This window comes from Plodia interpunctella, chromosome 22 (assembly GCF_027563975.2).
Source record: "Plodia interpunctella isolate USDA-ARS_2022_Savannah chromosome 22, ilPloInte3.2, whole genome shotgun sequence".
NCBI lineage: Eukaryota > Metazoa > Arthropoda > Insecta > Lepidoptera > Pyralidae > Plodia > Plodia interpunctella.
Genome location: NC_071315.1, coordinates 43,800 through 71,693, shown reverse-complemented (window position 1 = coordinate 71,693; position 27,894 = coordinate 43,800). Strand labels below are relative to the sequence as shown.

Here is a 27,894-nt window from a genome sequence, read left to right as displayed (position 1 = left end):
CGAATCAAAAGTAGATGTAACCTGTGAGTAGTCCAGTGCGATCTCACCTTGTAATGGCGTATGGGCCGCCGCAAGCAGGACTCCACCGCGCGCGTCTCCCAGTCGGACCAGTACACGCGGCCCGCCCACACCGCCAGCGCGAACACGTGGTGCAGTCGCAGCCATGGCTGACTCTCTGCGAGACAATCCTTCTTATTTTATTCTACTCAAACAAAATATATCGACAAATCACACAGATTGAGCTAGCCCTAAAGTAAGTTCGAGACTTGTGTTATCGGATACTAACTCAACGATACTATATTTTATAACAAATACACATTTATATAAACATCCAAAACCCGGGTAAATCAAAAAAAGATCATTTTCCATCCGGGGATCGAACCCGGGACCTCTCGGTTCAGGGACAAGTACCATACCCCTACGCCATCGAAGTCGTCAAAATATATGGTTCAAAGGCTGGACCTATAGAATCACCAGATGATATGATGATAAAACATAGCGCTAACATGAATTTTTATTGTACATTTGGTGGCTCTTATCCCGATCTTAATCTCGCAAAACATGATAAACAATAAGATTCGAATAGATATTAGAATAGATATAGTTTATGTCCGAGTTCAAACATTGGCTACCGCGAACGCAATATTTGGATTATGTATGTTAATGAAGGTAAAACAGCATTAATAAATAATAATAAAACAGCGGCCACCTCGATGGAACAGCACCCTGACGTCAGGCGGCTCCCGGCCCAGCGTGAGCACGGCGATGTAGTCCTCGCGGGCGTCCGCGAAGTACAGCTCGTTGGAGGCGTGCGACACCGTGAGCGCGTTGGGCCAGCCCAGCCCCTCGCGGACGAGGACGCTGCGGCCGCTGCCGTCCATGCCCGCGCGACCGATGTGCGCCTCCGAGCCCCAGTCCGACCAGTATAGCGTCCTGTACAGGATTGGCCATTCTGTTAGTTTCATTTAAAATGCTTGAGGCTTAGAAGATATCTGGGAAATCGATGTAAATTATAGCAAACTACATTACATTACGTCTGTATTTCAAAATTCTTCGAAATTTTTAAGTAATATCATTCGTCAAACTGTGTACTTGGTCTTATTCATTAGCACACGCAACCAGGAGCGGTAGAGTGCACTCACCCCCTGTGCACGTGCAGCGCGAGCGCGCGAGGCTCACGCAGACCGCCGCGCAGCAGCAGCCGCCGCCGGCCGCCGTCCAGCCGCGACACTGAGATGGTGTCCGAGCCCTTGTCGCACCAGTACAGGTTGCCGCCCACCCAGTCCACGCCCAGCCCGTCCGGGTTCTGCAGCGTGGCGCCGTGCAGCAACTGCAATGGAAAGAAGTCACTTGATGGGTAACTTTTTGTCTGGAATCTGAGTCGTACGTAGCCGCCCGAACTGACTACGATATACATTCTAAAAGCCTAATAATATAAGTAATGTTTAGTTTTGACTGGCGGTCACATACACTGGTATAAACAATGCACTATCTACTGCTGCAGATTCTGAACGCAGTATGCGTTCAGAATCTGCAGTTGCAGAAGCAGCATTTGCAAGAAAATGTACGTGGAAATGTATGAAGAAATTTTAGTTAGTAAAAGGTAAAATATTACAAATCGTCAAACGATTCACACACTTCCACAAGATGTCGCTAGGAGTTATCAGTTAGCATGAGATTTTTCCAACGAAGTAATATAGTATCGAAGACGTCAAAAATTTTATGGATGAGTGGATAATTTCTTTTACGTACGACAGAGGCGCTGATATTCCAAATATATTTTGACGTAATGGGCACCGGTCCATGTCCAGCGACACGATGTTCGGATGACACAAACCTCGTGCGAATCATCAGCCTCTTCCGCGTGGTCCTGCAGCCGGCACCAGCGCTTGATGGAGCTGCCGAGCCGGGTGACGTCGCTCCAGTACAGACAGCCGCCTGCCCAGTCCATGTCCAGCGCCACGGCGTTGGTGAGGTTGCGCACCAGCAGCGACGTGGAGGGCGGGGGCCCCAGCCACGTGCGCCGGATGTAGTAGCGGTTCGTGAACAGCAGCGACGAGCGGACCGCTGTCCAAATCATAATAAATGTAGATTTCAACTAAAATATTAAGTGTTTAAAATCGCAACAAGTTATTCAATATGAATCAGTGCACATAAATACGAAACAATACCTTGTGCGATGGGTATCAAAAAAATATTTGTTTGAATTAGTGATTAAACAATAAGTCATAATATTCTTCTCAATATACTCCAAATAAACCTGACAATTACCATCAATAGGCGCGCAATTGACGCCGTCCTCCATAAGCCTGTAGCCTTCGATACAGGAGCACACGAAACTACCCATCGTATTCCTGTCAACAAATACAATTCAAATATGTTTTATTGGCTCGAAATATGATCCTTGTATTAATCTTGCCGATTAAAAAATTATCTTCACTTATCATTCTATATATAAAGTGTTTATTGCATAAATATGATATAGTTAATGTTCTCAATAATGATTTAACTCATAAAATTATTACGTTACCTGCAACGCTGGTCGCAGGGCGCGTCCTCGTCGCACTCGTCCACGTCAGCGCAAGCGTCGTCGCGCAACCGCCAGCCTACTCGGCACCAGCACGCGTGGCCGACGACCAGGTCCGTGCAGTTGTGCGCGCAGCCACCGTTGTTAGTGAGGCATTCGTTTACGTCTGGACCATAAGTATGTACACAGTAAAAACCGTCTAAACAATACATTTTATTAATGATTTAAGACTAAAGTCTCGATCGATCCGATCAGATTGAAATAGATTCATCGTTAAATAGGATTTTAAAGCACACAGCAAAGTTAAAAATATGGAAAATAACAAAGTCATAAAAAAATCTATAGTCAAACTAGGATGATACGAGTACATCACTCGAAAATGTATTTAAAACGAAGTCAGGTGTAGTGACGCAGCGAACTCACTGCATCGAGTCTCGTCGCTGAAGTCCCCGCAGTCGTCGACGCCGTCGCAGAGCCGCGCGCGCGGCACGCAGGCGCCGCCGCGGCAGCGCCAGCCGCCGCCGCCGCACGCGCTGCGCTCGGCGCCGGCCGCCACGCGGTGCTCGAAGTCGCCGAACGCTGCCAAGTACGAGCTGCACATCACCGGGTCCTCGTCCGTGCCCGCTCCTGATACGGTACGGAACATATAGACGGACATGAACGAAACCTCTATAACTATAAGAGGTCATCGAGTCACCAAATGGGAGTTTTTGTAGAGGTAGTAGAAGTAGTCTGTAATTTTTAGAATACTGAAACCGAAAAAGAGAAAAATAACGTTTGTCTACATTTGATCTGCTGTCTATTGTCATCCGGTTCACGATGACATTATAGTATATCTCACCTCCTCCGCCATCATCTTCACAATGGTCCCTGCCGTCGCACACTAGGTTGGCGGGCAGACATCGTCCGCTGCAGTAGAGGGTGCCGGGGCCGGCGGCGGCGCAGGGCCCGGGGGCGGAGTCTGCGGGGGCGGGGGCGGAGGCGGGCGACAGGGGGCTGCAGCCCGGGGGCTCGTCCGACCCGTCCGGGCAGTCCGCGTCCCCGTCGCAGTACAGATTCTGACGGTTCACAATGAAAAGAATATCATCACTGCACCTACAGTCAACAGATTCCAGATCAGATCAAATCGTAAGTACTAAAAAAGTTAGCTATTTCTTTTATTGAATGAAAAAATTGAATGTCACTGTCGTATTGCATTCTCTAAAAGTCAACTATATCATATAAATATTATATGTTAATAATAAATTGAAATTAAATTTTATTTCATAGATATTAAAATCTAATACTATATCGTAGATAAACGTGTATGACACCGCGGCCACAGTGTCTCACCGTTCGGATGCACTTGTAGTCGTGCAAGCAGCGGAAGCCGTCGCACGCGCAGCCGCGCTCGTCCTCGCCGCGCGCGCAGTCGGCGGCGCCGTCACAGCGCGCCTCCAGCGGCACGCACGCGCCGCTCTCGCCGCACGCGAACTGCGTGGCCGCGCAGGTGGTGTTGGTGTGGCCTACAACGTAAATACAAAATAACTGCAATTTTTTTCGCTTCTAGGAAATGTTTGATTATTATGTATAATGGCATGACAACTAGAGCTGCCTAGCAAAAAGAATACTGACGACAATGCGTGGTCTCGTCCTGGCCGCCGCTGCAGTCGGCGCGGCCGTCGCACAGCCACGACAGCGGGACGCACTCCAGAGGGTCGGCGCTGCACGTGAACTGGTCTGACGCGCAGCCGGACGGGACTTCTTCCGTGCTGGAGTCTGCAGAACGAGGACGTGTATCTAACTGGGAATAACGAGTGCCCCGAGCCACAGCCCCGAGCTCCGCTCGATATCGAAAACGATAAATAAAAATATATGTTTAAGTTATTGAACTTCACACTAGAGAAGCTAAGATTTGAAATATATTTTAGCCATTAACCCGAGTTTAAAATAATGACATATTTGTCCAGTGCGGACAACTGAAGTCTGTGTTATAGAAATAGGCTTCGCTAGAATAACAGTGGTATGTTAACCAGTGCGCTTGAAGTCGCAGCCGTCCTCGTCGCTCCCGTCGGCGCAGTCTGGATGCGCGTCGCAGCGCCAGGCGGGCAGGAAGCAGCCGCGGCCGTCTGCGCATGCGCGCGCGGCTGGTCCCAGCTCAGCGCATGCGCCGCGCGCACAGCCGCGCTCGTCGCTCGCGTCCGCGCACTGCTGCACGCCGTCGCAGCGCGCGGACACGTCCACGCATGCGCCGTCGTCGCAACTTCATAATAACATCACTTATTAGTATCGGAATAAATCTAATGTCGTGAATATGAATCACATTCAAATGACAGCAGAAAATTATCATTTTTTTGGCTTAGACGTGTAAAGGATAACTCTATGAAAGTTGGTAATCTCAATGTAAAAATGAAACAAAACAAACAGTATTCCACGCGAAACTGGGTGAAACATAAAACTTAATTTTCGTCAAAACTTGAATCAGCACGGTTCTCTCGAAAGCCTTCTTCGAGGATTCACAGAAAACACTTCGATAGTAGTAAATACTACAGTCCAACTACTAAACAATTTTATACATGACGATAGAAGTTATACCTGATGTGTGTGTGAAGTGTGTCAAGGACAGTATGAACAGGAAAGGAGTATATGATAAATGACAGAAGATATACCTATTAGTTAAAAATTAGAATTAACACGGTTGTTCTCCATGAGATTATATGGCAATATAAACAAACGTTTCCCGAGTCGTATGTAAAGAGGTGGTGAGTACCGGTAGCGTCCGGGCGGGCAGTCGCAGCCCGCCTCATCGGCTGCGTCGTCGCAGTCCGCGCGGCCGTCGCACACGGCGCCCGCGCGCACGCAGCGCCCGCCCGCGCCGCACCGCAGCATGTCTACCGGGCACGAGCGCGACGCTGCACGACACAACACAGAGGTACATCGTCACTTGGAGAACAAATTATTCAATTCCTATTTCTCACAGGTAATAACAAAAGAGTGTGATTCCCGCCATAGGAAGCCACTCCATATCCTTCCGTGGATATTGTACGCAAAAATTGTATGGAGATTCGACGCAAGTCAAGGCACAACAATATCCAAACCAACAAGGAAAACAACGGAGTATAGCTGGTAAATAACAATAATATTCCCAAGGAGAGTTAACGTTAAACTGGCGGCCGGTTGTAAAATCACTGCCTTTTTAAGGTTATTTTTCAAAATTTCTTGACCTTGCCCAATAGCCCATTGAAGATCAAATTATTGATTTCCTGTTGTATAAACTAACACATTAGGCTTATGACAGTAAATAATATCGAGACGTGCATGAGAGTGTTAAATCTTTGCAAACTATTTTGCATTTATTGTGAAGCTTGGATGACATCACATTCCCGATGGAAGAGGCTATTGATGTGTTAGTTTTACTGGTCGAGGAAAACCTAGAGATGAATGAAACTTACTGCAATAGTAAAGGTCCTCGTCGCTGGCGCTCGAGGAGTCGGAGCAGTGCGGCACGCCGTCGCACACCAGCTCCTCGGGGACGCAGGGGCCCTCCGCGCATGCGAACTGGCCGTCTGCACACCTGTCACCGGTCAATCAACATGCTCATTCCAATGCTTTCAATGGGATATTAGAAAAAAGATGTAGTTCTAAGATATTGAAACACATATATAATACTTAGGATAATTTTTACGTCAATAAGTGATGTATACTTATTGACGTAAAAATTTACTTAAAACTTCGACTACAGCTTCCAAAGCGCAGGAAGAAGCGGCGCAACAAATTGTTGGTGTCTGCTTAACAAAAACAAGCATGGGAAAGAAGATATATATAGTAGGCAGTAACCTAGAGTCTGGCGGCACGCAGGCGCGCGCGTCGGGCGCCAGCACGCGGCCCGCTGCGCACGCGCACGCGGCGCGCCCGGCCGCGTCTGCGCGACACAGCTCCGCGCAGCCGCCGTTCTGCGCCGCGCACGGGTCCGGGGAGCCTGGCCAGAAATATTCCTACATTACATTATCAATACACAAGCTTTCCTTCCATTTTATAAAAATATATATGCTTAAAATTGTAGGCATAATAGAATCATCTACTTTTAAAAGCGCCATTGGCTAACAAACTTTTTAACAAAAGTACCTTATGCGTTTATCCAAAGTATACGCCTTTATAATATTCAGATAGCTAAGTGGGGAACCCTGCCGAGCAGTCGAGCCACCACCGGCCACAATAACTCACAGATCTGGTGCTGCGCGGCCACCGCGACGATGGCCATGGGCCGCGCGACGTCGCGCCGCAGCTGCGCGACGTCGCCGGCGCGCTTGTCGGCGCGGAATACGCCGTGCGAGATCCAGTCCGTCCAGAACACCCAGTCGCCGAACACGGCCACGTCGAACGGGTGCTCCGCTGACGAGTGCGTCACGATCTATGACAGAAAGAGAATATACGAGGCCTGCCCTATCACGACCACAATAATTACTGGAAATAAAATTTATTATTATTATAACGCCAGGTACCTGTCTATGTGAGCCGTCGTAGTCACAGCGCTCGATCTTATCCAGTCTGGCATCAGCCCAATAGATTTTCTTGGCCTGTTGGATAAACGAAACATTTTAAAAGCGTACGCAACAAATTAAACTGAAAATATTGTATTATTTCTCGTCATTATTCTTCTTCGTAATATTAATTATATATTTTGAAATAAAAGTTTGCCGTTGCCAGCGCATTTGTTTATTGAAGTCTCCCAAGGTGCACGAATCTGGGCAAAATTGATACTCGAGTTCACTGCATTAAAAGTCAATTATAGGAGGCGTAGTCAAAGCGCGAAATGAACCCATCGTGTATGCCCAGTAGAGTGTTGTCCCATATTATACAATCCTAACCTGATGGTCCAGGGCCAGGCCATTGGGCATGAGGATGTCGGTGGTGACCACGCTCTGCAGCCCGAGTCCGCTCGCGTACGCGCGCTGGATGGAAGGGTGCGACTCGTTCCAGTTCGTCCAGTACAGCCGGCTGGAACATTAGGCGGTTACAACTGAACGTAAAGATATTAGTCGTCGAAAATAATCCCCTCAATAAAGTAGTGTCTTTTCCTACATAACGGAACGTTACTGGACGTATACAATCAGTTTTTCACTGTTTCTATCACTAAATATGGTTCGAACTGTAGAAAATGAGTTCATCCCACCCGCTGCCACCACCTTGTTAATAAATGGATTAGTAGATAAAGATGATCCCCGCAATATAGTAGAGCCTTTTCCTCAATTGCGGAACATTACTGGCGTATTCAAACAGTTTTTCACTGCTTCTACAAAAAAACAAGACTCTCCGCCACCATTTTGTAAATAAAAAGCATGATAGAGAAAAGATGCATTTACTCAGATACCCACAAATACAAGTCTGCCAACACTTACCTCTCACAAACATCTATATCGATCCCCCGGACGTGGTCTCCTCTCGGCAGCCTCAGTATGGTGCGCGGCACAGCCTCCTTGCTCTCGCGGAGAGCTGTCTTGACGTCGGCTCCTCTGACCGCCGCCGGGCTGTTGCTGGTCCAGTACAGCCAGCCCGACGACGAGTCGAACACCATGCCTTCCACCGCGCCCACCTCTACAGAACACACGGTATCATAATATTTTATAAGTATATTCAGCTACATACACAAATTTATTGCGAATCGCCGATATTACCGGTACATAAATGCATCTTGACATGATATAGTTTGATATGCTATTCAAGTGTTGGAAGGCGCTCAGTGCCAATTTTTTTTAAAGAGAGTTTGAAATACCATATAAAACATCGAAGCCAGTGATGACCAAAATTATGCTGTATTCATCCCATTAACAGATGAAAGAAGATGAGGCCTAGTGGACCATAAACGTAATGCATGTGAAGTAGTATAATATCTCACGCTTGAGAAGCGGCTGATGGCTGGAGCCGTTGAAGAACACGGTGCCGATGGCCCCGCGCTGGATGTCGGAGTAGAACAGCCGCGCCTCGTCGTACCAGTACGCCAGGCTGATCGCGTTGCGCATCAGCTCCCTGGGAAATTACATCTCTGTTAAATATGTATATTTTTTGCGGATAAAGTTTTTTCTAATTAATAATTTATCCATATAATAAAACTGTAAGTCGGCTATATCATTAAGGAACTAATAGAGGTCAAAACATTGTTGTTAGAAATTTTCTGTCTGTCTGTATGAATGTTGCGCATCACGCAAAAAGTATTGGTTGCGGTTTTCACAGTACTATAACTAATTTCTGGTATAGGTTCCACCGCTATACGTTGCTTAGAATCTGAGATACTGATAATAATAAGTCAAGTATTTATTTAAGTTATTATAAGACAGCGTGACACGAAATAAACGCGGGCGATGCCGCGGGCAAAAGTTAATTTAATAAGCCCATAATCACACTGTAGGCAAACATGCGTCTCACTTGTGTTGTATGGGCGGGTAGGGCGAGTTGAGGTCGGTCTCGTCCGTGAGGTGGATGCTGTCGATGCTCGTCACGCGCGAGTACATCAGGAACGACTCGTACGCTGCGTATATATTATAGCATACGATTATGGCATAGACATATCTAATGTAAAACTAAAAAATCGTTATCAATTTGATAAAAGAGCCAACTGTTTGGATCGGATCGAAAACTTTTAAAATAGACCATCACTATTAACTTATTGAGCTTCGTTGTGTCAGAAATAGAAATAGTATGCAAAAAAAGTTGAAATCTGATCCCGGAAATGAAACTCTAAAAATAACCTTTAGGAGGTATCGTAATTTTTGTACTAAACTAATCAAAAAATTGAAAAGAGATTATGACAGACAACAACTAATCCAAAATAAACACAACCCGAAAAAACTATGGCAATCAATTAATGATATTACGAATCGCAATAAAAATAAAGGTGACAATCTGGAACTGATTTATTGTAAGACTACCCCCCAAGAGTCCATAAATCATTGTAATCATTATTTTTCTCAAATTGGTAAAACATTAGCTGAAGATATTCTAACACAGCAATTCCCACATCAACTCTTTGACACTGCTGACTCAACGAGCACCCATACATCATCGTTTGTATTAGAGGATACTGATCACATTGAGGTGTTTAATATACTAAATGAGCTAAAATCTAGCAGCTCTCCTGGTTGGGATGGTATCCCTACTCAGTTTCTGAAACAAGCTGCAGATATTGTTGTCCCTATTATTGTACACTTGGCCAACCTATGCTTTACTCAGGGCGTGTTCCCAGATACATTAAAAATTGCTATAATAACACCAGTGTACAAGGGAGGAGACAAATCCGATGTCTGCAACTTTAGGCCTATTTCTGTTTTACCACCAGTTTCAAAAATTCTAGAAAAATTAATGAATAAACGCCTTATGAGCTACTTAAATTCTTTTAAGATCCTTTCTCCCACACAATACGGATTTAGACGGGATCTTTCGACAGAAGATGCCGTGGTTGATCTCACATCTCATATAACTAATACTGTAGATAACGGGAAAAAATGTGTCACTGCATTTTTAGACATGAAAAAAGCATTTGACACGGTATCAGTTACCAAACTTGTTAATGAACTGGAGAGAATAGGCATACGAGGAATTCCCTTACAACTATTTAAAGATTACTTACACAATAGAAAACAGCGTGTAAAAATAGGAGAACACCTTAGTGATCAGTGTGAAATTACCTACGGGGTTCCACAGGGAAGCGTATTAGGGCCCACTTTGTTCCTTATCTATATAAATAACCTATGCAGCTTAGATATAGATGGAGGTAAAATCTACTGTTATGCTGATGACACTGCAGTGGTTTTTACAGGTGAATCCTGGGAGACTGTACAAAGTAATGCCCAAAAAGGTCTTGCTCGAATAGCTAACTGGCTCAATCACAACCTTTTAACCCTTAATGCAGATAAGTCGTACTTTGTATGCTTTTCTAATTATAACTCTTCTCAGCCTCCTTCGACCTATACTATACAGATACATACTTGTGGCTCACCAAACTCGTTGACATGCTCCTGTAATTCTATTAAGCGCGAAACCTGTGTAAGATATCTAGGAATCATGGTAGACCAGCGGCTGTCTTGGCATGCTCATTTAGAGTTGGTCATGACCAGAATAAGAAGGCTCATCTGGATATTTAAAAATTTGAGACACGTAGCTAATGTGGATCTTTTAAAACAAATTTACACAGCCCTTGCACAGTCAGTTCTAACCTACTGCATTTCAGTCTGGGGTGGAGCCACAAAAACCAAGTTCTTAGATTTAGAGAGAGCTCAAAGATCTCTGCTTAAAGTCATACACTTTAAGCCTTACAGATTCCCTACCGACATGCTTTACGCGCTGAGCGATCTCTTATCCGTGCGAAAGCTATATGTACTTCAAATTACACTCAGAGCTCGTAAACGTATTGTATTTGATCCCCAAATTTTAAATAGAAGAAGAAGACATTATGTAGCACCAATTCAAGGTTTTAAAACAAAATATGCTCATAGACAATTCAGCTATCAGTCAACTCATTTGTACAATATACTAAATAATAAATTAAATACACATCAGATGAATAAGTATAACTGTAAAAAAACTGTTACTAACTGGTTAAAAACACTAAACTATGAAGAAATTGAATCAATTATCTACACGTCTATTTAAAAATATTTGTACTAACTATCACTTATCTACTATTCACTTTCAAATTTTTTAATATATACTATAAACAAACTTACACCGTATTGACTTACTGCGACTTACTTAAGACTACATAAATTTATTTTTTATTAAGTTATGATGACTAGACGAGAACGACACTACTACCCACAAGTGACCGACATGCACTCGATACATCAAGCCTGCACTCATTGTTATTATTATTTTTTGTTGCCATTAACTGTTATTTACTTCTCCTTTTATTTAAGTAATTTTATTTAGTTTATTTATTTCCGAACAATATATAATGTTTCCAAATGTTAATATGTCTTAAATTCTAAACATGTTCCAAATATAAGATAATAGTCTAGTAAATATAATAGTATAGTAAATTAGTATTATAGTTTGCTATCAATTAGTTAATGATGCTTTAGATTAATTATGTAACTTACGAAATAGGTCTATTTAAGAAGAGCGGATACTCCAACTACAAGTGCATTATGTACTTAAATGGAGGCTCCAGCCACAATTGTAATGATATTGTAAGTTATTCAATAAAACATTTTTTTTTTTTTTTGAGGCTGGTACTTGATAAGAATGGCAAGAATACCACGTTTTATTGTATTAGTTATATTTTTTTTATTGGTTACGTACGATTATCTTCTGTGAAATAAGGAAATATATAAAGAAGCGCATAGGCAGTGTGTACTGACGCGTGCAGTTGCGGCCGTTGCGCGCCAGCGCGCCGTGCGGACACGCGCAGCGCGCGCGCTCGCCGTCGAACAGGCACAGGCCCTCGCACGCGTCCCGCATGTCTCCGCATTTGTTTACTATGTTCTTCGAGCTCCTGGATTCATTCCTCATACATTTAGTATTTATTGCTTTCGATGTGGTACAATACATGGAATAAAAGTCACTTCATTCATGCCATTAACATTTAAAAAATTAAATCGTTATTACCTACATGCATTAATCAAGAGCTCGGGACAGCCATGCCTTTGTTATGTCTTAAAGATAGATCATGAAGCATGAAAGTTTGTCTGTGCATAACCTTATACAGACAAGAACTACTAATTTATCTGGCACGAAAATTCAATAATGGTCGTGACATGAGTTCATACTTTGGAAACAGTATTTTTTTTTAAATTGAGAAACCATTTTTTTCTGTCCAAATACTCTTAATACATACAATTTTATTTTTGAACTTTCAGCGTTGCTATAATAAGAAACGTGTGTCCGTGACAGGATGTTGGTGTTACCTGTCCTGCGCCCGGCTGGACCAGACGAAGACGTCGCGCAAGCTGTCGCCGAGCCCGTCGCGCAGCACGGCGGCTGCGGCGGGCGCGGCCAGCGGCGCCGCCAGCACGCTGCCGCGCCCCGCCATCCTGTACGTAGCGGGCACGCTATCACGACAAATGCACTTCTTGGATCGCTAAACTTTGTATTACTTCAACTCTGTGACTGATCCGCGTGGATAAGCCCAATCTGTATTAGCTAGTGGATGTTGTACGATGTGATATAAAGTCAAAACATCAAAATTGTAATATTTGTTTTTTTACACTGAGCTTTTTTTTGAATTCCCTAGCTAGGAGCTGTGTAAAACTTGACCCAATTCCCATTTAAAAATCCCACTGCTGCTACCATTAATAATTACAAAATGTCAATCGTAACGCTGATCTTGACATTTTTAACCCTAGTCTATCGCAGTTTAAAAAATCTTTAAACATAGCATTGAATATGTGATTGTCATGATCTTTCTGTTTCTTTGTATTATATATTTATAGATATATATGTATCTTTTATGCGTATGTATTGTTTATACGTCTTTACTTATATAATATCAATTTATTCTACTGTATAGATTTAGGCTTGCTTACACGAAATTTATTTTGTTCTTCTGTGTACACTTTATTGGATTATAGATTAGTTTGATAATTATTGTTAAGTCAATATTCTGTACTTCATTGTCTGTAATCTGTTTGTGTGCCTTTTAAATAAAATAAAAAAATAAATAAAAATCGCTACAACGTGAATGTAAAAAGCTTCAATCACTTACGTATCGAGCCAGTATATGGTGTCGTTATAGACAGTCAGCGCGGCGATCATCCTCCGCGCCCCTCCCCCCACGCTCAGCCGCTCCCGCCCCCCGCCGTCGTATCTCATCCGCCATATTGCCGGCTCCCAAGTGTCTGCCCAGTACACCTATGGGAAAAAATGTGGCAAATATGCTGACACAATTTACTTTATTCTGCTTCTTTACTTTTTACTCTATCGACTGTCGAGTTCACTAAATGTGTAACATGGCTGCCGCTAAATAGAATTTGTAGCCATGTTGGATGAGTTTAGACTGACTAGACTTATAAATATGACATTGTTATGTATTCCTGAGTTCTGACGACGATTATAATAAAGTTTTGACCGTCGTGGAAATGGTGCCTCGTAAAGGAAAAAAGTATATACAAAGTAGACAGACCATCTTGTTGTCGACGTCGAGCGCGATGTCGGCGACGCCGGTGCCGTTGTAGAGCAGCAGCCGGCGCGAGCCGTCGGCGCGCGCGCGCTGCACCCAGCCGCCGCCCGACAGGAACAGCCAGCCCGCCGCCGCGTCCAGCGCCAGCGCTGCGCGCACCATCCTCATTCTCACTCATATACACCCAGCAGATATTGCAGCATTGTGTACACACTTTTGTAATATTCCATAGGTAAAATAGACAATTTTTGTATGTGTTTTTATTTTTTTAATATTGAGTACCTAGCGGATAGCGGAAAAATCGACTTGTCTTTCTTTCCGATGGGTCCTCTACATAAACTATTGATGAAACGAACAGATGCCGATGTGACGTTCATTCACATCGGCATCTGACATTGCATAGTTTGTGTAATCTCTTTCATCAATGTACTAGCTCGAACGGTTCCCGAAGTCGAGACGCGTTTAACAAGCGATAAAACATATGAATAGAAGTGAAAAAAAAACAAAAGTTACTGGTAACAGCCAAGGGCGAGGTGTCGAGCAGCACATAGCGGTGGCTGCCGTCCAGACGCGCCACCTCCACCAGGTTGCGGCGCGGGTCCGACCAGTACATGTTGTCCGCCACCCAGTCTATGGCCAGCCCTGCACGCATCACTTAGTTCACAGTAACACACTCGCACGGACCAGATAAATGTTAGCATTGGATCAAAATATCAGATTACCATTAATCAAAAACATTTAGTGTCATTAAATAACGTGTATTCACATCACCTTATCAATAACAGAGTAATTTACTTATAGTTTTTTCATTAAAATATTACAATTACTTCTCTTTCAACAAAACAACGTAAAAATTGGCGCCTCGTTTGTACATAGATAATAGGTATAAGCTAGCCGGCTAGAGGTGATGAATGTCAGCGAAGGAATCATCAACCAACGCTTCATCAGTTGACAGTTGTCAGTGCAAATCATCGCTAATGTAAAAAGTAAATTAACATAAATACGTTAGGTAAATAAAATCTGGTAAAGAGTGATGGAATTTCCAAAGGAAGTACCTAACAGTACTCATTCATAACAAAATCCTGGATTTTTTATTGCTTAATCCGGGATGTAACGCGCACGTACCTTCTATACTTCGGACGGACTTCGGGTTGTGTTACAACGACCCGTGGTCACAGATAAATGCGGGTTAAATACCCGTATTGAGCAATTAATAATGAAATGCCTCAATTAAAAATCAGATCCAGATTTTTAGTAATGAGAACAACGGCAAAAAGAAATAAGGAACTTTTGATAAAGAGAAAAACGTAAAATAGTAATAGTGTTACCGGCGAGCCAGTCTGCGGCGGAGGCGGGCGGCGGCGGCTGCTGCACGAGCAGCGCGCGCGCGCGTCCGTCGCGTCGCGCGCGCCACACGCGCCCCGCCTCCGAGTCCGCCCAGTACAGCCACTCGCCCTCTGCGGCACACATCGCATCATCTTCATCATTCATACCACATACCACATACCCCATACACGTCACTGCCACTTTCTTGGTTAACATTCTAATAATAACGAACGAACAAATAACTGTCGGGAATCAAATAATCATTAGCAGGGAGAATTCTTTAAGCGTTCGACTTTTGAAGGCTCACTTTAAATGGATCGCTTTTTACATTTTGATACATCATTAATACTAAGTTGCTTCATGATGGAGAAACTATTGTGAAGAAATACAGTGTCTATAATCAAAACGTTGATTTGAAATCTATAACTATAAGAAAGTACGTTTCTTACCAGCTTTATACCCGAGCGCAGCGTTGGCGAGTTGCGCCACGGGCGGCAGCAGCTGACGCGAGGGGAGCTCGGGGGACGCGAGGGAGGACGCCATCACCTCCCAGCTCAGGGAGTACACCAGCAGCTCGTCCATGGCTGGGAACAATGTATGTGCTGATTTAACATTCACATACTGGAGCCGGAAAATAGAAGGATAAAAAATGTCGCAATAAAAATTCATGTTGTAACTTTCTTCATTTGGTTTCTTTCTTCAGAGTATATCACTAGTACTAAAAATAAGTACATGCATTGCAAAACTTGATGTTTACACGTGAAATAGACGAACGTAACTATTTCTATGTAACGTCATTTAGTATCGTGTGTAGAATGAGTATCGACAGACCAATGCATTCGTTGTGGTGCCGGGTGTAGCCGGCGGCGCAGCGGCACTGGCTGGCCACGCGCGACACGGGCACGCACAGATGTGCGCACGGCGCGCGGCGCAGCGCGCACGCGTGCGGCCGCGCGCCCGCCGCCGGCGCGGACGATGAGTCGTACACCGCCAGCGACAGCACGTGCTCTGCAATGTCACTCTTACAGTGTTAAAAATACCGGATAAATACTAATTAATGCGATGAGGTTTGGGTTGGATCGAGACGGGTTAAAAATAAGGAGACTTTACACGTCATCTAAAAGTTGAAATTTAAACAAATAACTTTCATTTTCCATTTCGAATGAGGATGAATTCAAAATATGACGTTAGAGTCTATGTCAATATAATATGACACAAACTTTTTCGCGAGATCATTAACCATGGAATTAGTAGGTACTACGATGTATGGGGTACCTAATGAATATCATTAACGTCAAATTTAACATGTCATATGTTCATCGTCGTATAATCATGTCTGAGCGGTTAACCATTGAGATCCCTCGTGGCAACTGAAGCGAGATGGATAATTTCAAGTATGTAGGACAAGCGCTCAACTCTAAAAATAAATTTTAACTTGCAAGACTTAATTATAGACAAACAGGTTAAACAGCACAGACGAAACTAGTATATAGTGTGTGTTTGTTAAGACATGTCAAATATAGTAATACCAGTATGGTTCCTGAGCAGACGCGCGCGACTGCCGTCCGTCTTGTCGCAGGCGCGCACGCAGCCGGCGCCGGCGTCGGCCCACACCACCTCGCCGCCGTGCACGTCCAGCGCCGTCGGCCGCGCGCCCGCAGGTAGGGGTAACTGTAGTATTCGTATGCCCGGATTGTATACTATGTAACTTCAAACAATAACGCGCTCTAGATAATAAACACTCAGAAGTAAATCTAAGGGAGTAAATTTTCTGTGCACTACGGAAATATTTTTTAACATCCATTTCCCATAACTCAGAAACGGATATTTTCAATTAGATACATTGTTTTTTATTCGATTATGTATTGTTTATGGTATTTATATGACTTTTGTGTCCCACCGATGAGCAACCTTGGAAAACATTACAGATAGTAAGTAGTACTCACAGTGACGACCTTCCCGGTGTCGATGTCGAGGTACTGTATGGAGGAGGCGAGGTTGACCCAGTACAGGCGGCCGCCCTCCACGTCCACCGTCAGACCTGGAATGAGGTGTCATCATTAGACACACTGGAAGTCCAAATGGCCCTAGAATAGGACCAATCCATCCTCCCGACATCCAGTTCTACGAGGCGACTAAGGAAGAAAAGCTTTGACAAGTGACACAACAATTGACACAACAACAACATTCTCAAAGAGGGCTGACATTAGTCATGCGGCCGAATTTTCTATATTATAATTAATTTATATCTAATCTAATTATATTAATATCTAATTTAACGGCATATTTTTTACGCGCTTGAGTTTCGGGGCGTCACAGTTAAGAGTGCAATAAATATAAATATGCAGTACTAACTGGAGATCTGGTCGAGCTCGGGCTCGGAGTTGCGGTCGAGCAGCGTCTTGCGGTCGCTGCCGTCGCACGCCGCCGACTCCAGCCGGGCGCCCGAACTCGGCGACAGGGCCCAGTACAGTCGCCCCCTGCCGGAGACGTCAGACAATTCAAGACAATCAAAACCTATTGGGTACCTCCTTGATCTAGAATCACGATATTTAACAAGTGAGAACTTACAATACCTATCAAGAAAATTTATCATAACATTTATAGTACAGAACAAAAATCAATCAAATACGAGTTGATCTCGTAAAATTTGCTATATTCGTTATATATTTTCATTATTAGCTGGCGTTCGTTATAAAATAAAACGGCTTTCGAAACTTCAAAAATGTTAAAAGACGTATAAACTGAAACGAGAAAAGGAGTGAAAATCAGTACATTACCTTTTGTATTTAGAATGTATATGTGTGATGTATGTACCTGGTGGGGTCTACGGCGAGCGAGGTGAGGTTGTGCAGGCCGGAGTCCAGCACGACGCTGGTGAACTCCCCGCGCAGCGCCGCCGCCGCCAGCGCGCCGCCCGAGCTGTAGTACAGCACGCCCGCGTCCGCGTCCACCGCGAACCCGCGCGGGTTCTCCACCTACACCGACCACATTTACACATTTAGATTCTGCTTCTATTCGAAATTGTTACATAGGATTCAGTTAAGCACTCGACATCCCCGATACTCACCCCGTTGTCGGCAATGACCGTATGGTTCCCGGCGGCCAAGTCGGCCATTCTGATCTCGTTGCCGGCCGCGTCGGCCCAGTAGAAGGCGCGGGCGGCGGGCAGCGGGCGCAGCGCGGCGGGCGCGGCCACGTGCGGGCCCGACAGCGTGGGCGTCAGCGCCGCGCGCGGCGAGGACAGGTCCACGCCGCGGATCGTGCCCGTCGACCCGATCAGCAGCACTTTCTCGTGCGCTGCCAGGGAAATATACAGTAAGCCATTTTGATTTCCCGATAACTTCATTGGTCTTCCGTATGGATGGATAAGGAGCATGGATGTCTAACCGATGGCTTCGCATGGCAATAAATAATGGTGCTCCAAAAAATTTCAGATCAGAAAATGGACCTTTGAGATCGTCCTAACATATTAGCTACCTTCACAGGTGACTTGGTCGGCGGCGAGGCGCATGACGTGCGGACACGCGCACACGCGCTGCGTCGGCGTGTCGGTCAGACAGAGATGGGAACAGTTGCCGTTGTTCACCGCGCAGGGGTTGCTGGCGCTGCGCGGCTGGCGAGATGGATGGATCACCTGGAATCGGAAAATCATTCGTTTCTTCTAGATTTCAATTTGGGTTTTGATGCTGTCGATCACGTAACTTAGTCCGGTGAACTTATTTTTGTTGGTTTTCTTCTTCAAATAAAATACGAGTTGGCCAAATTAACAATTTATAAGTCCAAGTATACATTAAATAAGATATGGAGATCCACAGGGGACAAATCTAGGCTTTTGTTATTTATGAAATAGTATTGACATCTTGCATCCTCTGACCTTGATGTCGAAGGGCTGCGTGAGCGTCCTCTGCACGACGGTGACGTCGCTGCCGTCCCACTTGTTGGCGCGCACCACGCTGTTGCTGCGCCAGTCCGTCCAGTACACGTGCGACTCGAACACGGTGATCGCGAACGGGTGCGACAGCGCCGAGTGACCTCAACAACGATTCCCACAAGGTTAGGTTTGGATCAAACGCACTCTAATTATTAATTTAAAAAAAATGCCACAATGAAAAATACTTATTGTGATTTAATTTTTTAGAATATCAAAATTTCAGTTCTGCTTTATTTTTTATTTAGAAGACACAAACCTCTCAAAACTTCCCGGTAGTCCCCTCCGTCGTAGTCCGTGGTGTGAATGGCGTCGGAGCGGGCGTCGATCCAGTAGAGCCGCCGCGCCAGCAGGTCGAGGCCGATGCCGTTGGGCCAGGCGCCGTCGGAGAGTCGGTCCACGCGCGCCACGGTGCGGCGGCGGAGCCCCGCCAGCGAACAGCGCTCGATGCGAGGCGCAGAGTTCTCCCAGTCGCTCCAGAACAGGTAGCTACGACACATAGAGACCTTTTCTTTCTTTCTTTCTATTTCGACGTCCACTCAAAAATAATTACAATAGAAAGAGGTAGTCATGAGACATATCTTTCTTATCGTTATTAAAAGCGATATAGATATTACTTATTTTTTATAAATAATAACGACATAAATTTCTTTGGCGCGTGATCCAGTTAAAATAGGCGCTAGAAGTTGGTTATCATCAGTACAGGTATTTTCTCACTCACCCCTGTCCAGGGTCGGCGGCTATGGCGCGGGGGTTGTCGATGTGGTCGTCGAGCAGCGTGCGGCGGTGGCGGCCGTCCAGCCGCGCCACCTCGATCTGGTGCAGGTTGCTTTCCACCCAGTACAGGTTGCCCGCCACCCAGTCCACCGCCAGGCCCTCCGCTGTCGATAGGCCTTGCTCCACAACCACTTCTATGTTGCTTAGAGCTGCGAACATTCATAACTTTAGTGAAAAAGACAGAGGAGAATGGAAAAAGCTTTAGGGAAATAAAATACCGTGGGTCTAGTAGTAGGCTGGTCAGCTCTCATCTTTGGTGGACAAATTTATCTTTGGTTTTAAAAAATCGTCCTAGTAACCTATATCCAATTAGACATAGCAAAATGTCAATTTTTAAAATGGTAACATCTTACTGGTAGCTTGCAACGAGCCCCGGTATATCTTGTCGTCGCCGACGTCGGTCCAGAACAGCTGCACGCCGCCGTCGTCCTGCCGCAGCCAGTCCAGCGCGATGGTGTTCTTCAGAGACGACACCAGCGCGCGCGACGTCAGCGACGGCAGCTCCACAGCGCGCACCTCGTGCCGGTTGCTGGCGGTTGCGGGCGGGAACTTATATAAGATGCTGCTAATCGACTTGAATAAAATCTGACACCAGTGTTAGCAATAACACACTATAAGTTAATAAACACTAATTTTGATTACATACGTGATTTTCCGCATTAAAAGTATCAACCTACGTGTATATGTAACTTTAATTCAGGGTTTTACTACTGTTCATTAATAATCTAAAACTTTTGCAGTTAAATATTTAGTAGGTCGGCGAATTAAGTAATGTTATAATAGAAAGAGATAGAAAATAATGTATGACTCTGATAGGGAAACAATACCTGTAAACCAACAAAGGCGTCGCAGCAGCCGTACTTTTGCACGTGAATCCATCGTCCGCCAGCTTGAACCCTTCGAAACAGGAGCACTTGTACTTGTTCTTCATGGGCGTGCAGGACTGGCTGCACACGCCCCAGTCGCTGCACGCGTGCGCGCCGCACGTGACGTTGTCGCGCTGCAGCAGCAGCGGCGGCGGGCACGCGCACACGGCGCCAGCGGGCGACGGCCGGCACACGTGTGAGCACGCGGCCGCCGCGCACTGCGGCTCGCCTGCGGTTCATTGCGATCACTCGAGACACGTTTCGGTGCAGTTTTGTGATGAACAATTACAAGTGTGTCAAAAAGAAGAATTAGAGATGCATGTGTGTGTGTACGATTGACTTTGCTTTGGCGATGTTGTGAATCGAGATAAGATGTCTATTTTATAACTATAATGCCTATAATAAATAAGAACTAAGCGCAGTTTGTAACAAAAATTCAGATGTATACTAAATCTGCCCTGAGGCTCAATTCGTGTAGGAATTGTGTGACCTTATAAATATATGCTGTTGCAATATCTATTTCATCAGCACGATCTGCGTAGATGTCGATGTCCAATGTTTATTGCTCTAAAGGTTTAGATATTTACATAGAAAGCATCCAATCTAGAAAAGCAAATAAGGTAAAAATTTCAATCCCAACAATACTCGGGGTTATAGCTAATGGAAAAATAAACAAGTGATCATACCACATCGGTCAGCCTCGTCACTGCCATCGGCGCAGTCCTGTATCTCGTCACACAGCTGCAGCAGCGGCACGCACCGCGTCCCGTTGTCGCACTTCAGCGCGGGCGGCAGGCACTCTTCGCTAGGTGGCGCCGGAGTGGCGGGGGCCGGGGTGGTGGGGGAGGGGGAGGGGGAGGGGGACGGGGGACAGCCTGCTTCGTCCGAGCCGTCGAAACAGTCCACATGCTGGTCGCAACGGAACTCCTGTACATGTACACTTTTATAAAACCTTGAAACCCTTGCAAATCGAAGGATTTTTTTATTTAAACCATATTTTCCCACAGCTTGGCCAAATTGTCCATTTGTTTCTATTTCAATGGGAGACATCAATATCGTCGTCCCATCTCTTTCTTGCCCTTCCTGTAGCGTCGAACAGCTTCTGGTGCCCATGTTGTATACGGGTCACTCATTTTCGGGGACGTTAGGCATAATTGCAGAAAAAACAAACATATGGTTCTTCTTCGAGTTACAAATATTAATTACTGAGAAAGACATCTTACACTTTATTTGTATGTAGGAAACATATTTACCATTCGTATACACTCGTGGTTGTCGCACTGGAACTCGTGGTCCTCGCAGAGCGTGTGGTCGGGCTCTTGCTTGCGCCGCTCCGAGCTGGCTCTGCACAACAGTGGTTGAATTAATAATAGCAGGGCAGCTTGTGGCGAGCTGTTGCTCCCAGGGGAGACCCCTGTTCCTCACCTCCGCCTTCCTTCCCCAAAGTCGAAGTGGAAACCGAGAGGTAACAGGACCCCTACCTCTGGCTTGCCTTCACCGGCCGGCCAGAGTGGAGTCGCGAGAGCTATATGCTCGAAGGGTGGAAGTGTAAAATGTCATAACGCCGGGGGCGTCTGACTGGATCACCATGATTTCGCGCCCCGCAGACTCACCTCTCTACACCCTTAGCCGCCCACGCCAATGTTGCCCCTTTGTCGCCAATCACGGCGACTGATTTGAGGGGCCCATCCAGTGAGCGGCGAGTGAATAGTCTGCCACTGAATAGTCAGTTATCATGATTATGGCAGGTGTCCGAACTTTTTGCAATAGCCCATTTTAAGTTCATCCAAATATCATTCCATAGATCAGTACTTGTATTCTTTATTCTGCAACAGTTCACACTCCCGCCGAAGCCTGCACATGGGCATACCATTTCATTGGTATACCTGGGAGTGGGCTTTGGCGGGAGACCTACACAACATTAAAACTCTCCAAAGGGCCTCTACGTGTTGGATCAATATCCCCACGCAAGCCTTTTAAAGGACCGGTAGAGAGTTGAGGTCAGGCAGATGGCCCGTCGTAGCCGCCATCATCACAGCCGAATCTTCCGGGAACACGCGCTGTTGCGAGGATGTGAGTGACAGACTAACAGTGAGTTGTGTTTGGCGGTTGTGGCAGGCTCTGCCCGGCAGTTGCGCTCGTCCGACGTGTCGCCGCAGTCGCTGACGCCGTCGCAGAAGTACTCCCACGGGATGCAGGCGCCGTTGTCGCACGAGAACATCGCGCCGCACTCCGCGCTCTCTGACAAGTGTGACAGCTCTAGTTACATACACACATATGGCCGTTTTGACTGACAAACCCCTTGCATACATGGCTGTTTCTAATAGTAAGATATGTAACGTTGTGTCTAACATACTTCCCTGGGGAACTCTAAAACAGGTTAAGTACGGAATAATTAATATATTGCGTATTTTCATGCATTGATTCCTGACGTCTAATAATTATTCTTTCTCCTATTCATATTCGAACAAGCTGCTGTAATGAAATTGGATCAAAAGCTTCGGCAAAATGTAAAAATATTAGGAAGACTGACTGCAGTCCCGCTCGTCGCTGTCGTCGCCGGCGCCGCAGTCGCGGCCGCCGTCGCAGCGCCAGGCCGCGGGCACGCAGCGCTTGCTGACCTCGCACAGGAACTGGTCGCCCGCGCACGCTGCGCTCGCGCACGCCTCCGGGGACTCGTCCGTGCCGTCCAGGCAGTCTGAACAACAACACGATCAACTCGACCACAAGTCGCCGCGATCACTCGACAGACATATTCTAAGTTCCGAAGTAACACGTCAGGGAAATTGTGCTTCTTATAGGAAATCACAAGTAAAGAAATATCATGCAATATTCGTTTATTTACATTATTTTTAGTGTTTCGTGTTTCGTTCGCCGCAAATCTTTTCTTACATTTCTTTCAAGATGATGAGTTACCTTTGAGCCCGTCGCACACCCAGCTGCTCGTGATGCAGCGGTTGACGTCACACTGCATCTCCAGTTCGCTGCACGTGCGGTTCGCTGCAATGAAAAACGAACTATATTCTGGAGTTTCACTTCCGGTTTGTACCAGCGAAATCGTGATGGCAGTCAAATGTCATGTAGAGCCATAATCCTTTCATTTCATAATAAAATATAGTATGGTGATCGCGCGCACTCACCGCAGGGGCCCGCGGGCGCGGCGTCCTCGTCGGAGCCGTCGGGGCAGTCCTCGTCGCCGTCGCACAGGTACTGCGCGTCTATACACATCCTGTACAAACATCCATATATATAGTAACGGCTAAATGCACATTTTGCAAACATGGCTAAGAACACGATTAAATTCTTTCATAAAAACTAGATCAAAATCGGTTCAGCCGTTTGGCTGTTACGGACCCCGTCTTCTTCTATCATCGGAGGTAAAAACCGTACTGATGTTTGTATTTTTGAAGGTATAGCTTGAAAACTGGCAGCACCTGAGCGGCCTGCAGTAGAAGTGTCCGGGCTGGCAGCGCGCGGCGGGCGCGACGTCGCGCAGCGGCGCGCACGCGCGGCCGTCGTGCTCGGGCACGCGCGCGCCCGCGCACGCGCACGCGCGCGACGCGCCGCGCGCCAGGCACAGCTCCGCGCAGCCGCCGTTGTCGTGCGAGCAGCGGTTGCTACCTGGTCAACGGATACATTGCGATGAGAAATGTGCATGCATATTTATACCGGTTTCTTTTGATAAAAAAAAACATGTCCGTCCTTGCAGTTAACCATTGAGGAGTTCCTACGTCTGGAGCCGTTCCTGGGTGTACCATCAGATCATACTTATCATAATAATATCTTGTCGTCCGAATTAAACGTGTGTACAAAATTTCAGCTCGTTCGATTGAAGACATTTGCTTCCCAGTCGAGCCCGAGTAGACATAGGCTATATATACATGGTTACACTTGTAATGCAATACAATGATTGTGTTGTACCGAATATTCATGTACCTACTTATATTTCGTACAGTAAAGTTATAAGAAACAAGCAGAAAGTTGTAATGAATACAAAATATAGACGCACCCTTCCTGGCCGTGGCGGAGACCAGCTTGAGGCCGTAGAGCGGCGGCGGCAGCGCATACAGCGTCGTCACATTGCTGCGCGACAACCGCCGCACCGCGCCCGACCCGTGCTCGCTCCAGATCACGTCGCCTGCGCAACAAACATCGCAGATTAGTTTGCCACAGTACCTATCATAATTTATCCCATTCCAGCTCTTTGTTCATCTCTTATTTAGTCTTTCTCTATTCCTGACGCCTTTTACTATTAAAATAAATAAAAAACAAGAGTGGAACATGAGTAGACACGTTGTTAAAAAGTAAAACCATTAAATAAAGAGAAGATACCTTCATAGACGGCGAGGCCGTAAGGTTTGAGCACGGGCGTGTGCGGTGAGTTCTGCAGGACCAGTTCACGCTTGCCCGACATTAAGTCCAGTCGCTCGATCTTGTTCAGGTAAGTGTCGCACCTGTAACACAATCGACGCTGATTATAAACTTTTTATGTAGAGGAATGGGATGATGTTGTGGATGAATGGAGAAGAAGGAGGTATTTAATAAATGTATCATTAAATATAACTACAATAATCGCAACCAACTCTATGTAGTTGTTGGATGATGATGACGATGGATAGCTAAATGTTAAAGGTGAATAAAGGCGTGGCAGACAGTCAGACAGAATAGACAGTCGTTTAAAGAGACGACATTAAAAAGAGAAGAATGAAGGAACAAGAGTGCGCAGTAAGCGGACTGACCAGTAGAGCTGCTGCCGGTGCAGCGCCAGCCCGCTGGGCCAGTGCAGGTCAGCGTCCGCCAGCACGCGCGCCTCGCTCGCGTCCATGAGCCCGCTCTCGATGCGGCCGCTGCCTGCGCCGCCCGCCCACACCGACCAGTACATCACGCTGGACAACAACCACTACGTTACACTTTGCTCACTCGTGCTCTGGTGCGCCGGCGCAACATGTTCCGTTTTTACAATGACACTCGTTGACGTACGTCGAAACTTACTTAAACAATTTTACGTTGTTCTACTGACGTGACTGAACGCTGTTAGCGGTCGTCAAAACTAGCGTAAGTCGCGAAGTCACTATGATTGGAGAACATGTATATTCTATTGCTAAGATGAACTAGTATGACCATAAAGAAACGACACTTATTCTTTATATACTGTTCCTTGAAATTTTAACTTTAAAGTAGCAATAAGCTTTCGCTAGGGTCGGCCTTTGTTTATGAATTATAAAACTACAATATGTCAATCATAAAAACTCAAGTATTACATGTTTTTTATAAATAAAGTATTGTCATGAAATATCAGATTTCTTACCACAGTAATGTTGTAATATCTGTGATTGTTACACGTCTTCATAAACTAAGTAAAGTACTCCTCAGGGCTCTCACCTAGGCCCACTGGTATAGTCCGTTCATACATAAAATTGAAACAAGAATTAATGAAGTAGAAAGAACAAAATATAGTTACCCTCTGGCGGGGTCGAGGACGATGGCGCGAGGGTTGAAGTGCGGGCGCTGCAGCAGCACGCGGCGCGCGGCGGGCGCGTCCAGCCGCGCCACGCTCAGCCGCCCCAGCGCGTCGTCCGTCCAGTACAGGTTGCGACCTTCCGAATGTTACACAATTATTTGTTGCAGCGACGTTCCGATAAACTATGTGGCATTCATTGTGGTCTACGGAACATGATGATATCTCACCCATCCAGTCGATGGCCAGCCCTTCGCAGTTGTCCACGTCCTCTGATATAAATACTTCTCGTCCGGTTCCGTCCAACTTCTGACGAACGATTTCATACCTGAGAAAAAAATATGTTAACTACAATTTTCACATAGCTTTTATTAGACACATCAAAGAGAGACGACATAGACAATAAATGCTATAGTAAGACATGTGACTGAACACATTTTAGTTTTAAATCATAAATTTCGATGTCAATAACAGCTAAAAATAATTTAGAAAATATAAAACGGTCAACAATTGGAGACGACTCGTGATATATTTACCTGTGCACGTCACAGTAGTAGAGGTACTGGCGGTCGAGGTCGACATCGGCGGCGGTGGGGCGCGCGGCGTCGCTGGCGGGCACCGCGGCCTCGCCCAGCGCCGGCTCCAGCGCCAGCGCCGACACCAGCGGCGGCGACCCGCGCCCCACCACCAGGTAGCTGTCCAACTCAACGCCTGCAATTGTTCATTCAGTCATTACAATAACTCTAAATCGGGTTTTTTATACGACATCTTATATCTTAACTGCCGACGTGCAAATTCTGAATGCGACCACATTGACTCTGGACTTGTACTAGATGTAGCCACAGCTCTGGTAAGGTGTGCAAAACATGGAACAAAAATATCAACTGAGTGCAACGCACAACGAACGTACTCGTAAACGTCCTGAAGCAACGGGACGTGCATACAGCGACGTGCCGAAAACAGCGGCCCCTCCTGTGCCCTTTGCACCGCCATGTGCCCGTCATTAACATTCCAGCGTGATTTAAAGTTAATGTAACCGTATTATAGCCACCTCTTCCTTCATACATATCTTTTTCTGCATATTATAATGAAGTTCCTGCCGATGGTCTCAACGAAGCGCGAGCACACTCACGTTCGCAGAGGGAGAGCCCCGCCAGCCGGAAGCCGTGGCGACACGCGCACAGCGCGCGGGGCTCGCCGCCCGCGTACGACGTGACGCACAGGTGCGCGCAGCCGCCGTTGTTCTTGGAGCACGGGTGAGGTGTTATCTGTGGATGGCGACGACGGTTGACACGCTCGTGCTCGGACTCGAAATGCTCCTAGCGTGTTGTTAAACTGTGGCTAGACACTATTCAGCGATACCACTACATACACACAACTTTGTTTACAACAAAGTCGCTTTCCGCTGTCTGTCTGTCCTTATGTATACTTTGATCTTTAAAAATACACAACGAATTTTAATGGGGGTTTTTAATAGATCAAGTAACACAAGATTTTTTTAACATGAGTGACTGATTTTTGGTTAAAGTATTCATTATTTATTATGGTTTAACCCAAAGAAGCCGGGACGGGCCGCTAGTATATAAGTAAAATATTCTCATTGGCATTGCACGATAGAATAGTTGACAAACACGATGTTAAAATGCGATATATATTGGTGTTTGTGTATGGCTTCCGGATGACACCTATATTTATGATTATATGTATTTCCGGGCAGGCAATGTGTGGTGTTACCGGCTGCCGCTGCCGGTGGTAGGCGAGCACAGCGGTGGGCCGCGCACGCAGCCGCAGCGTCCGCGCCTCGTGCCCGCGCCGCGTCCGCGCCACCGCCCACACCGACTGGTTGCTCCACAGCGGCAGGTACAGCCACTCGCCCAGTACCGAGATCTGCTGGAGCTTCTGTGTCTGCAACCGACGTGT

General features: G+C 45.9%; 1 protein-coding gene across 7 annotated transcripts in view; it reads right to left on the bottom strand.

Moving 5' to 3' along the window:
• LRP1 (LDL receptor protein 1) overlaps nt 1-27,894 on the bottom strand; it is a 69,945-nt gene that overhangs the window by 26,103 nt on the left and 15,948 nt on the right. For 5 of the 7 annotated variants that reach the window (XM_053762563.2, XM_053762560.1, XM_053762561.1 and 2 more), the window contains exons 11-64: nt 27,709-27,879; nt 27,107-27,242; nt 26,511-26,685; nt 26,205-26,302; nt 25,978-26,113; nt 25,256-25,402; nt 24,849-24,970; nt 24,526-24,654; nt 23,951-24,137; nt 23,657-23,745; nt 23,433-23,516; nt 23,050-23,214; nt 22,607-22,757; nt 21,770-21,860; nt 21,203-21,443; nt 20,478-20,745; nt 20,004-20,179; nt 19,595-19,799; nt 19,133-19,362; nt 18,820-18,977; nt 18,423-18,579; nt 18,013-18,242; nt 17,760-17,920; nt 17,298-17,422; nt 16,889-16,983; nt 16,472-16,613; nt 15,774-15,950; nt 15,392-15,526; nt 14,945-15,073; nt 14,130-14,258; nt 13,620-13,765; nt 13,203-13,348; nt 12,406-12,549; nt 11,860-11,993; nt 8,930-9,032; nt 8,403-8,533; nt 7,906-8,101; nt 7,375-7,504; nt 7,009-7,083; nt 6,731-6,917; nt 6,344-6,485; nt 5,959-6,080; nt 5,277-5,418; nt 4,540-4,769; nt 4,142-4,285; nt 3,860-4,032; nt 3,369-3,585; nt 2,951-3,154; nt 2,531-2,693; nt 2,272-2,354; nt 1,838-2,067; nt 1,143-1,330; nt 710-933; nt 48-175 (exon numbers count right to left, since the gene is read on the bottom strand). In XM_053762563.2, the coding sequence (XP_053618538.1) occupies nt 48-175; nt 710-933; nt 1,143-1,330; nt 1,838-2,067; nt 2,272-2,354; nt 2,531-2,693; nt 2,951-3,154; nt 3,369-3,585; nt 3,860-4,032; nt 4,142-4,285; nt 4,540-4,769; nt 5,277-5,418; nt 5,959-6,080; nt 6,344-6,485; nt 6,731-6,917; nt 7,009-7,083; nt 7,375-7,504; nt 7,906-8,101; nt 8,403-8,533; nt 8,930-9,032; nt 11,860-11,993; nt 12,406-12,549; nt 13,203-13,348; nt 13,620-13,765; nt 14,130-14,258; nt 14,945-15,073; nt 15,392-15,526; nt 15,774-15,950; nt 16,472-16,613; nt 16,889-16,983; nt 17,298-17,422; nt 17,760-17,920; nt 18,013-18,242; nt 18,423-18,579; nt 18,820-18,977; nt 19,133-19,362; nt 19,595-19,799; nt 20,004-20,179; nt 20,478-20,745; nt 21,203-21,443; nt 21,770-21,860; nt 22,607-22,757; nt 23,050-23,214; nt 23,433-23,516; nt 23,657-23,745; nt 23,951-24,137; nt 24,526-24,654; nt 24,849-24,970; nt 25,256-25,402; nt 25,978-26,113; nt 26,205-26,302; nt 26,511-26,685; nt 27,107-27,242; nt 27,709-27,879 (8,421 nt within the window). The remainder of the gene's footprint in view (nt 1-47; nt 176-709; nt 934-1,142; nt 1,331-1,837; nt 2,068-2,271; nt 2,355-2,530; nt 2,694-2,950; nt 3,155-3,368; nt 3,586-3,859; nt 4,033-4,141; nt 4,286-4,539; nt 4,770-5,276; nt 5,419-5,958; nt 6,081-6,343; nt 6,486-6,730; nt 6,918-7,008; nt 7,084-7,374; nt 7,505-7,905; nt 8,102-8,402; nt 8,534-8,929; nt 9,033-11,859; nt 11,994-12,405; nt 12,550-13,202; nt 13,349-13,619; nt 13,766-14,129; nt 14,259-14,944; nt 15,074-15,391; nt 15,527-15,773; nt 15,951-16,471; nt 16,614-16,888; nt 16,984-17,297; nt 17,423-17,759; nt 17,921-18,012; nt 18,243-18,422; nt 18,580-18,819; nt 18,978-19,132; nt 19,363-19,594; nt 19,800-20,003; nt 20,180-20,477; nt 20,746-21,202; nt 21,444-21,769; nt 21,861-22,606; nt 22,758-23,049; nt 23,215-23,432; nt 23,517-23,656; nt 23,746-23,950; nt 24,138-24,525; nt 24,655-24,848; nt 24,971-25,255; nt 25,403-25,977; nt 26,114-26,204; nt 26,303-26,510; nt 26,686-27,106; nt 27,243-27,708; nt 27,880-27,894) is intronic. The other 2 variants (XM_053762564.1, XM_064436682.1) reach the window with 1 other exon arrangement.